Source organism: Pristis pectinata, chromosome 10 (assembly GCF_009764475.1).
Source record: "Pristis pectinata isolate sPriPec2 chromosome 10, sPriPec2.1.pri, whole genome shotgun sequence".
Lineage (NCBI taxonomy): Eukaryota > Metazoa > Chordata > Chondrichthyes > Rhinopristiformes > Pristidae > Pristis > Pristis pectinata.
Window position 1 is genome coordinate 97,361,513 of NC_067414.1, and position 11,796 is coordinate 97,373,308.

The following is an 11,796-nucleotide window of genomic DNA, read 5'->3' on the forward strand; positions in this document are numbered from 1 at the left end:
GTAATGCGAAGCCGCATCATCTGCGCATGTATCAAGAAACATGAGTTGAAAAAAATTCTGTTAATTTATTTGTCTTTTTTCACAAATTCTGTGCAAAGTGAATTATATTCCATATCTCAAATATTTGGGTAGTCGTGAATCAGGAAAGAGGAAATGGATCTATTAGAAGATGCAGAAACATGTAGAAGAAAGATGGAAGCTGCTTCGGCTCTGATAGACGGTTTGAGTGGAGAAAGGATCAGATGGACAGACCAGTGCAAGGAGTTTAAAGCACAAATCAATAGGCAAGAACTCACCGCTGGTTATTAGCCACTGTAGTTTCAGGCCCTGATTTACACCCACCTCACCCAAAAGGAACAGATTAACATTGAAGTAGAGTGCTTACCACTGCTTTCACAAAGCACTCCCTGCCTGTGCCATTTTAACAACATTCATTTATCAGAAGTCCTGTGGGACTCCATGAATATAGTAAAATCAAGGTCCAAAAATGCTACAGGAACTCAACACCATTTTAACAAAAATCACATTCATCCCTGCTAACATAAGAGTCACCTGTAATCCTAATGGCAACAAATCTAAAATCAGAAGAGACCCATAATTTGTTAGCATGTATTGAAGTGTAAAAAATAATGAACTGAAGAATCAGCAGGAACTAGAAGCAGGAACTAGCAACGAGTTGTTATGACGTGTTAAGGGAATAATAGAGTAACTGCTATGTTACTGTACTAGTAATCCAGAGGCCTGGAGTAATAAATCTGTGAGTCCAGCACCTGGAGAGCTTAAAATGTTCATAAAATATAACTGGAATAAAAATCTGGTCTCAGTACAATGGCCATAAAAATCCTGAACTGTTTTAAACTACTATCGAATATATAGCTGGCCATCAGACAGCTGTAGAACTATGAAGAGATGAGCAAAAAACAAACTGCTAGGGAGACTCAACAGGTTGAGCAAGATCTATGAAGGCAAAGGGATAGTCAACGTTTCGGGTCGAACCCCTGCATCACGATAGATTCCAGCATCTGCAGACTCTTGTGTAACCATATGACTGAGATGAAACTGCTTATTACTGTTTAGGACCTATTAGAAGATGCAGAAACACCAATATTCTCAAGGAAAGGAAATATTTACCCAATCTTCCATTTGAATTCCTCCTGACATGTTCCAATATTTTCTTAACTGCCCTCCCCAGCAACTCAGTGGTATCAAAAGCAAAATCAAAATACAGTGTTAAAAACAAACAAAACTGTTAGCATCGGCTTAGGCTCAGAAAAAGGACCAACAGCGCAGATGATCTGGAATTACAGTCCTCCTGAGAGTCTAAATTGGAAGAGCAGTTCTATCAGCTAGTCAAGCAAGTCCAACAAAATTACACTCAGCCAATGTCCGAGACTCCTCCATCGCATTCCTTGGGTATGTTCCACATTCAGGACAGTCCCACCAGAGGTGACAGTACAATGGTATGCAGTAAGGAGGGAGTAGTTGTAAATATCCTAAACGTTGGCTCCAGATCTCAAGCAATTTTCCCGGCACCAGACCAAACGTGGTTTAGGAAACCTCATGCTGATTTTACCCACCATCCTCCCACAGTAGATGAATCATTAATCCTCCACTTGAACATCACTTGGAAGAAAACTATGGTAGCAAGAGCACAGAATACACTCAGGTGGGAAGGGGTTTTACTATTCATCACTAAGAGTGGTATGGTACACCACTGCTGACCTAGGTGGTTGAATTAGTATAGCAGTTAGCACAATGCTATTACAGCGCCAGTGATCAGGGTTCAATTCCCGCCACCGTCTGTAAGGAGTTTGTACGTTCTCCCCGTGTCCGAGTGGGTTTCCTCTGGGTGCTCGGGTTTCCTCCCACTTTCCAAAGATGTATGGGTTGGTTAACATGGGTTTAAGTGGGCGGCACGGGCTCGTTGGGCCGGAAGGACCTGTTACCGTGCTGTAGAAATAAAGTTTAAAGAATCCTGTAAGGGCGAAATTCTGTAACCCAAACAGCCATAACACGGGGGTCGCATGTAAAGTGAAATTTAACTTATTCAACGTACCAAATGATTGTTTCCTCTGGAGAGCAACAGTGACAGTTTAAAAAAAACATTTCCTCTTGCAATACAATTGTCTTCATCAGAATTCTACAAAATTGAGATGGAAATCTGGGCTATTCAAGAGAGGAAGGCTACTCTCTGTAGATCATCTAATGAGAATAAATTCTATGTATAGGTTCAAGAACTAGAAGAGACAGCCCACTGGAGGCTTTTGTAGATTGGAACCAGGATGAAATGGTATCCTGTGTAACATAATGAAGTTGATTATTACAAGTTAGTAAATGACAATCAGCACGAAAACCAGCAAGGGAAAACCTCTCTATACAATTGTCCTGACACGGCTGAGGCAAGTCCTGCTTTACCGAGGCCTTTAAACACCTTTTGGCCTAAAATTAAAACAATGAGGTTTCAAAGTAAACCTGTGGAGTTAAGAATCAGAATCAGGTTTATTATCACGGACTTATATGACATGAAATTGTTGCAGCAGCAGTACAGTGCAGAGACATAAAGTTACTATAAATTACAAAATAAATAGTGCAAAAAAAGGAATAACGAGGTAGTGTTCATGGACCGTTCAGAAATCTGATGGCAGAGGGAAAGAAGCTGTTCCTGAATCGTTGAGTGTGGGTCTTCAGGCTCCTGTACCTCCTGCCCAATGGTAGTAATGAGAAGAGGGCATGTCCCGGATAGTGAGGGTCCTTGGTGATGGGTGCCGCCTTGAGGCACCACCTCTTGAAGATGTCCTCAGTGGTGGTGGTTTGGTTGTTGGAGTAGGTTTGATTGATTGAAGCCACTGAAACTGTAAATATCTTGGATCCAGTGCATTAAAAGAGGGTGAACTGGGAGAAGGAGTTGACTCTGATGAAGCAGCTGTGAATTTCTGAATAAGAAATGCAAATGGGCAGTAAGGGCAATGGCCGCTACAGTTAAATGTGAATGTTTGACGTTCATTCTGCTCGTCAGCTGGTGGTTAATTGTCCCCACTATTCATTGAAGAGCAGGGGAGCCCTCCCCAATATTCCTTTCCCTAGTACCACTATAAAATTCGGTCAGTCACCTTGCTGGTTTATGGGTTCATGCTGCAGACAAAATGCTTCTTGTAATTATTTTCATAAATCGCAACACATGAGATGTTTGTAATGAGGACTTATCCTAACACACGTGTTTTCTCTTAATGTATTGGTGGTTAGAATGTATTACAGTGGGAGCAGTCTAGCACCTTCAGTGGCATATCCCAGCTGCCTTGCGGGCTGCCAATAAATGGTGAAAATATGGCAAGGGCAGGGTTGAGGTGCCTTTTCAGTTTATTCGTGACCTAGCGGCATTGTTAAGTTGTTGCGTGTTGCTGAGGGTCGACTGTCGTATGTTCCCACAGAGAGAGGGCACGCTGATGGGCACGGCAATTGGAACCTGCTTTGGCTACTGGCTGGGCGTCTCCTCCTTCATCTACTTCCTGGGCTATTTGTGCAATGCCCAGATCACGATGGTGCAGATGCTGTCACTGGTGGTGAGTCTGAGGGTGTCAGGAAGTTTGTTTCCTGAACCATAAATGCAAAGAATACCCATTTTGTTATTTGTTTTGGGTGGGGGGAGTTGGAGTGCATTTGTCGATAACCTTCCCAGTGAAAGAGGTGACACTTGTGGCGGTCAAGCTGACCACGAAACATCTCCCCTCTGGTTTCCCTTTCAGGTGATCGTTCTCCATCCCTGAGCATTGACACCGTGACCACACCTTTACCGAGGGCCTATGTGTTGCACCTCCTAGGCAAAGCCATAAACTTTGATTTAACTTTCAAAATCCTCCCCCCTCTAAGGGTCATCCAGGTTGTACAGTTTTCCTGATGAGTTCACCCAAGAGCTGCGAATTAAACTTGGAGCCTACCCAGTCAGTGCAATGGTGTGTAATGCCAGGGCAAGTCGGATATACCCACTTGGCTGTAGGTAGACATTTGTGCAAATTATTTAACCCAGCGGACAGTGTTTCTATGTTGGAGAAATGAATGGCTGAGATAAATTCGATCTTGAAAGTGTCCAATCCATGAAAAGTTCTCTTCATACACTCTCCAAGATAAGCAGAAGCCTATTGGCACCTCAAGCTGTGGATTTAGTCTCGCCCTATTTCACTCCTGGTTTTCCCACAAGGAACATACCTAGTTCCTCTGACCTGTAGCAAGACAGAATGTGGGGTTCTCCAGTGAACTTGCTGTCCAGCTTATTTTTATATATGTAGAAATTGGGATCGGGAGTAGATTCCTCAGCTATTTGAACCTGCTCCACTGTTCAGTATGATCATGGCTGGTCATCCACTTGATCATCATTCAGGGAACATCTTCCCTGAATCTAGTCTGTCCAGCCTTGTTAGGATTTTATAGCTTTCCATGGGATCGCTCTCCGTATTCTAAACTCCAGTGACCATAGGCCCAATCAACCCAATCCGATTGATTGGTGAGGGGGTTACGGGGAGAAGGCGGGAGAGTGGGGTTGAAAAACAAAGCCAGCCATGATGGAATGGCAGAGCAGGCTCGATGGGCTCAATGGCCTTGCTCCTATATCTTATGGTCATATGTCAGTCCGGTCGACCTTTTCTACACTCCCTCCTTGCCAAGAATGCCCATCTTCGGGTAAGGAGGCCAAAACTGTACAAAATTCCAGATGTGGTCTCACTGGCCCCATGCAGCTGCAGCAAGATATCCTTGCTCCTGTACTCAAAACGTCACAGTTAAAGCCAATGTACCATTTGCCTTCCTCACTGCTCACTGCTTTCAGCAACGGGTGTACAAAGGCATCCAGGTCTTGCTGCATTTTCCTTTTCACAACCTTTCACAACCTGTCTCTCTGTTGTTAGAACCGAAGTACATTACGTCATGTTTATCCATGTTGGGCTGCATCTTCCACGCACTTGGAGCCTCTTTGCATCCTCAGCTCCTACATACACACACACACACACACACACACACACACACACACACACACACACACACACTGTGATGCTGCTGCAAGTAAGTTTTTCATTGCACTTGAGCATATGACAATAAACTCAACTTGACTTGCCTGCAAATTTGGAAATGTTACCTTTAGTTCCCTCAGCCAGATGATTGATACATATTGTGAATAGTGGGGCTCCAGTGCTGATCACTGCAACAGCCCACAAATCGTTTCCTGCCACTCGGCATGGGGAAAGGTTCCGTTTATTCCTGATGTGACTATCAACCAGTTCTCAATCCAATATTACCCACAGTCCCTTGTGCTTTAATTTTGCACACTAACTTCTTGTGTGAGACCTTATCAAAAACCTTCTGAGAGTCCAGATACACCCCGTCCTCTGGTCCTCCCTCACCTATTCTACCAGTTACATCCTCAAAAAGCTCCAGTAGGTTTGTTGAGCATGAATTTCCTTTCATGAACCCCTGCTGACTTGGTCCAATCGTGTTAAAGCTTTCCAAGTGTCATCATCACAGTCTCTGTTATTACACCTTTTGTACTTGACTCGGGTGTTCCATTGCTTGATTATCTGTGGATTATGTTCCATAGGACCAATAAATTGTGGTCCCCTTCCTCTGCCTGATATTAATCGTGCCCATTTTCTCATCTGGGACTTAAAAAGCACTGGCTTCAGGCCCATGGTCAGGCAGGCAGTTGTATTCTGGGGCTGAAGGGAGTTTGGGTACTTCCTTTTATACTCTTGGTTTGTAACACATTTTACTCTGACCTCACGATCTACCTTGTGACCTTGCACCTTATTGCACTGCACTTTCTCTTTAGCTGTGACACTTTACTCTGTACTGTTATTGTTTTTACCTGTACTACCTCAATGGACTCTGTACTAACTCAATGTAACTGCATTGTGTAATGAATTGACCTGTACGATCGGTATGCAAGACAGGTTTTTCACTCTACCTCAGTACAAGTGACAATAATAAACTAATACAATACTCATTTACCTGATAGGATTCCATAGCCAATGGTTCTTATCAGCCCTACGTTGTATCTTCCCAGTGAATATAAACTGAGCCCAACTTGCAGATAACACTAAAATAGGTGGTATAGTGGACAATGAAGGAAGTTATCAAAAGTTACGGGGGGATATTGATCAGGTGAGTAAGTGAGCTGAGAAATGGCAAATAGAGCTTAATTCAGATAAGTGCGAGGTGTTGCATTTTGGAAAGTCAAATCCAGGTAGGACTTCCACAGTAAGTGGCAGGGCTCTGGGGAGTGTTGTAGAACAGAGGGATCTAGGAGTTCAAGTACATGGTTCCCTGAAAGTGGAGTCACAGGTAGACAGGGTGGTGAAGAGGGCTTTGGGCACGCTGGCCTTCATAATTCAGGGCACAGTATAAATGTTGGGTGGTTGTACAGGACGCTGGTGAGGCTACATTTGGAGTATTGTGTTCAGTTTTGGTCAGCCTGCTATGGGAAAGACGTTATTAAACTGGGAGGAGCGCAGGAAAGATTTACAAGGATATTGCCAGGACTCGAGGGACTGAGTTATAGGAGAGGTTGGACAGGCTAGGATTTTATTCCTGAGAGTGTAGGAAATCGTGAGATGATCTTACAGAGGTGTATAAAATCATGAGGGGCATAGATAGGCTGAATGCACCTTTTCCCAGGGTTGAGGAATCAAGAACTAGAGGGCATAGATTTAGAATGAGAGGGGAGAGATTTAATAGGAACTTGAGGGCCAACTTTTTTTACTCAAAGGGTGGTATCTATGTGGAATGAGCTGCCAGAGGAAGTGGTTGAGGCAGGTACAATAACAACTTTTAAAAGACATTTAACACAGGTACATGGATAGGAAGGGTTTAGAAGGTGATGGACTAGCTTGGATGGGGCATCTTGGTCGGCATGGACCAGTTGGGCCAAAGGGCCTGTTTCTGGGCTGTATAGCTCTATAATCTATAAACCGCATCAGGTACACTTTTAGAAGAAATAGTCAATAACTAAATGAAATGCAGCTGGCAGTGCTGAAGTCATTGGGTTGAACAGGAACTGTGGTGTACTCTTTGGTGTGGTGAGTGTAACATATTACTTACTGGCAATAAAATGACTGGATGTTCACCATTAGAGTGTGCTGCTCACTGTTGGGGACCAACGATGTGTCTATAGTCTCAATAGTTCATTGCTTGCATTGAATATTCTGTGCCACTGCCTTAAATTGATTCTGCTATCTTGTTCACAGGGTTATGGTCTGTTTGGACCTTGCATTGTATTGATTGTCACCTACAACGTACATCTTCATTCCCTTTTCTACCTGTTATGGCTTATCGTTGGGGGCCTCTCCACCCTCAGGATGGTAGGACGTCATTCTTTGGTCTCTCGTCAACAGTTACCAGCTTCTCGATTCTGATTGCCACGTTACGAAAAAGCACGTCGTGGTGTTAGAGACAGCGCAAAGGACATGTACAAAGATGTTCCCAGAGCTGAGAAGTTACACCCATCTGGACAAACAGCCCTGGGGCTCTTTCCTCCAGGCTTCGAGTTATGGAAGCGTTTGACAGCACAAATTTACAAAAAAATATTTCCACTCCAACTTGTGGGGGAGAAGGAAGGATTAGAGATTCTAATCACAGTTTGGTCACACATAATTCAGGAAAGCCCTGTGTACGCAGAGGATAGATAGACGGCGAAACTTGCTATCACAAGGAGTAGTCTTTCTGGGGAAGCTGGAAGAGGTCGAAAAGAATGGGACAAGGTAAAGGGTGGGTTAGAGGAAGAAGGTTGGGTGTCGTATATAAAACCTGGCAAGGATCTGTGGGTCAAATGGACTGCTTCTGTACAACCTGTTGTGTTACCAGGGTAGCATAAATGGGTGGGGGAGGGATGAAGAATCACTGACTGAAAGGTTGAGGAGGCTTGTTCAGATCGGGAGTGAAACCTGGAAACTGGTGCTGTTAATGTTGTACCATTTATTACACACTGAGCAATGGGGAGCTGTAGTTTAACCCCTCTGTATCAGAAATGGGACTCTTGTGCTGAGGCCCAAGTCTGGAATTGTCAGTGTAAGCCACTGCTTGCTCCGAGTTACCTGTACAATGCTCTGAGTCCCTTCTGTTTTCCACAGGCTGCAGTGATGCTCTCCCGCACTGTTGGACAGACCCAGCAGCTCACTGTCTGTGGGGCGCTCGCCGTTCTGCACATGGTCTTCCTGCTTTACCTGCACTTTGCTTACCACCGGATTGTTGAAGGTACTGGAGTGGGGCACAGGGATTAAATTGTTCCTGATCTCAGCCGGGCTGACAGAGGGTGGCATTCCTGGGAGGCATTGGGCTCTGTATTTGCTCATTTGTTCCCAGCTGTAGACCAAGAGTCCCCGGTGGAAGTTGGGAGACAGACATAGCTCGGCAGGCGAAGGCTGTTTAAGGATGAAGTCCAGGCCCGCTGGCTCATTGTGGGTGAATAAATTGGAGTCTGTCATAATCTATCATGTTTTGATCACATAAAGACCATTGTGAGAGAATCGTTTCTCATTGCAGAATACATCCAAAATAACATGTTCCCTTGGTTATATAGGACCCAGGTTGGAATGCACCTGGAATATTGTGTAACAGTAAGATACACTTGTGACGGAAGGAGATTTCTCTCACCAGACTGATTCCAGGGTCCTACAGCACCGAAACAGGCCCTTCAGCCCAATTCGTCCATGCTTCCCAAGATGTCTGTCTGAACTAGTCCCACATGCCAGCATTTGGCCCATATCCCTCTGGGCCTTTTCTATCCATGTACCAGTCCAAATGTCTTTTAAACATTGTAGTTGTACCAGCCCTGACAGCTTCCTCTGGCAGCTCATTCCATAGACCCACCCAGAGGATTGTGGAGATTCGGTTGTTTAGTATATTCAAGGGAGAGACCTATGGACTTTTGAATATTAAGGGTATCGAGGGATATGGAGTCAGTGAAGGGGAAGTGGTTGAAGGTGTAAAAGTTCACTGAGCATTGTTCATTATTGCCCTACGCGGTGAGGAATGGTGAGACATTGCTAGTCAACAGTCTTCTGTACCCTGTACTGGGACTGATGAAATCGCCTGAAGTAGGATTGAGTCTACAGTTGCCTGTACTTCAGCTGGGACTGATTCCACCAGTGCAGACTGCTTGTCCGTACCTGTTCTTTGTGCCCAAGTCCCAGAGCTGAGATCAGGTCACCCACTGCAGCCCAGTGATCAACGCTACCCTGCAGCCACACTGTGGCTCATTGCTGCAAGGTGCAGTTAGCACACATCCACTGGTAAATTGCTTTTCTTCCTAATCTTGGTGCTGTGCCTTATTCTATATATGTTTTAACGATTTCTCTGACTGTCTTGAATTGGGATGAAGTAACACCAGGTCTGGGGTTTGTATTGTAGCTGATGATCTGCAATGATGGGCAGGTGTAAAACCCTTTCTTTTATTCTGACAGGTATCCTGGATACCTTGGAGGGAGTGAATGCCGGCCCAGTGAGATTCCCCCGAGACATCCCAGCACTTTCAGAGGCTGTGCCCAACAGCACAGTGAGGTTGATTGGTGCCAGCCTGCAGATGCGTTGACCCCGAGTGATCTTGGAGTTTCTGTTTTCTTCTTGCCCCCAGGTCTCTGTGGGGGGCATCGTGTGCGGACCATGCTGGGTGGAGGGAACTGAGGGGAAGGGGTTGCACCCTCCTGTAGACGGCTGTACCTGCAGAATAAACTGCTTCATCATACTAGTGGGTACGGGGCTGTGGTTCAAAGCCTCCTCACGTCAACAGATCAAGGCAACTTGTACATAATTGAGCTGTACTTTAAAAAAAATATATACATACCTATGTGATTTTGTTGTTTAATTTCTCATTGCTTGCAAGGGTTATTGGATTGTTAAATAATTGCAAATCACTTGTGCAACTTTTATTCAATTAAACAAAAATCCAACACTTTTGGTCCAGGAATGCAAAGTTCCTTTCTCTGGAATGGGGCAGAGCTGTAGAGATCGGCAGTGACCCCCACCTCAGAACAAGCTTCAGGTCGTGCTGTTGACTTGCTGCAATCAGGACAGGAGGTCTGGCCTCAGCAGATGGGAGGAAAGGGTGAAATGCCTGGGATTCTCACTCCCTGCGACCTAGCAAGCTGAGCAAAAGAAACCGGAGCAGAATTAGGCCACAGCTCAGTTCTGTGCTCCATTGTTAATCCTCTTCCCCCAGTGCTGGTCTCGGTCTGCGCCTCTACCCTGCCCCTGCCCCCTCGCCCACCCCCCCCCCCCACCCACACTCTCACAGTGAGCAGTCCCTCCCTCGTCACTGCTCGTTGTCCTCTTTCTCCCCCCCCCCATGCTGCTCTCCCTTATTTCCCCCCTTCACATGGTGCCCCTCTCTTCCCCCTCCCCTCGTCCCCCAGTGCTAATCATTGTATCGTCAGACTGAACTACCGAGGGCAGTAGGAGGGAGGAGTTTCAGATGAAAAGGTTACTCAGGAGGTTCTTTTTCCTGAATAATCCCATCAGGATCAAGGACGAGCTGCTTCCTTTCTGGGTTTTGAGGTGGCTGGTGAGGACATGCGGGAAACCGCAAACTCTTCCGTGGATGAGGTGGGGGCCTGATGAGGTGGGTGGATGACCTGGGAGGTGATCTGCTCCTTGTGCCCTTTAGGCTGGGCTCCCGATGCATGGAATGCAGGTTTTCACTGCCGTCCTGGCCACCGCTCACTGTAGAGTGGGGTGGGCCAGGGTTTCTCACGAGTCGTTGGGGAGTTGATTTCCAAGGAGACCTGGAGCACATTGCTCAGCCTTTTCCTCTCTCTGCCTGGTACTCTCTCCCTTTGACAGAGTATTTGTTTCAGGCATCTGGGGTCAGGCATGCGAATGACGTGGCCTGCTCACTGTAACCAGCTGAGAGTAACCGAGGACTTGATGCTGGGGGTGTTGGCACAGGAGAAAACACATTGGTCTGTTTGTCCTTCCAGTCGACGTGAAGGAGGTAGTATTGGAAGTATTTTTCCAGTGCCTTGAGATGCCTGCTGTAGGTAGTCCAGAGTCTGAAACACAAGAAGGGCAGTGATGAGTTTTGTGCCAGGTCTGTGATCTTGATCTTCAGTCACTGGTGCACTGAAGATGGTGATGGATTTCATCATCAACATCTGCTTCACTGAGAGATGGCTCCTGAGATTGAGGGTAAGTGGAGCTCCCTCTGGAAGGTATTGCTGTGGGATATTGTGAATGTTAAGATGAGGTACAGATGGACCAAATATTGTTGCACTTATACAGGAGCCTCCTGGTAGGAAGACATCCCAAGCATCTACACAGGAAACAAATTTGACACCATGATAAAGGGATGTTAGGACAGATTATTTGGACAAGTGGAAACATCGAAGGGCATTTTGGTGGTTGTTACCACAATTCACTTAGACCTAGCACAGTAACGGTGGGGAACATAAAGGATTAGGAGGAGGAGTAGGTGATCGACCCTTCCGATTTCCTTCATCATGACTCATCATCCAGCTCGGCATTTGCCTGCCCTATTGCTTGATTCTCTTAAATTCCAGAAACCTATTGATTTCTGTTTTGTATGAACCCAGTGATAGTCTTTGCATCCTCTAGGGTGGAGAGTTCCAAATGTTCACCATCCTCTGAGTGAAGTAAGTTCTCAGTCAGAATGGCTTCCCTCTGAAACATTCTCCCTGCATCCAGCCTCTTTTTAATGAGATCACCTCAAACTCCAGAGAGGACAGTCCCAGTGTATTTAACTTCATACAAGCAAACCAGGAACCAGTCTAGTGAATCTTTGCTGCACCTTGTCTGTGGCAA

At 45.6% G+C, this 11,796-nt stretch overlaps 1 protein-coding gene across 2 annotated transcripts in view; it reads left to right on the plus strand.

Annotated features, from left to right (window-relative positions):
- Nucleotides 1-9,831, plus strand: part of yipf3 (Yip1 domain family, member 3) — a 20,234-nt gene extending 10,403 nt beyond the window's left edge. For both annotated transcript variants that reach the window (XM_052024129.1, XM_052024130.1), the window contains exons 6-9: nt 3,429-3,560; nt 7,230-7,343; nt 8,112-8,235; nt 9,444-9,831. In XM_052024129.1, coding sequence (XP_051880089.1) covers nt 3,429-3,560; nt 7,230-7,343; nt 8,112-8,235; nt 9,444-9,571 — 498 coding nt within the window. In that variant the 3' untranslated portion in view covers nt 9,572-9,831. The remainder of the gene's footprint in view (nt 1-3,428; nt 3,561-7,229; nt 7,344-8,111; nt 8,236-9,443) is intronic.
- Nucleotides 9,832-11,796: the final 1,965 nt, after the last annotated feature.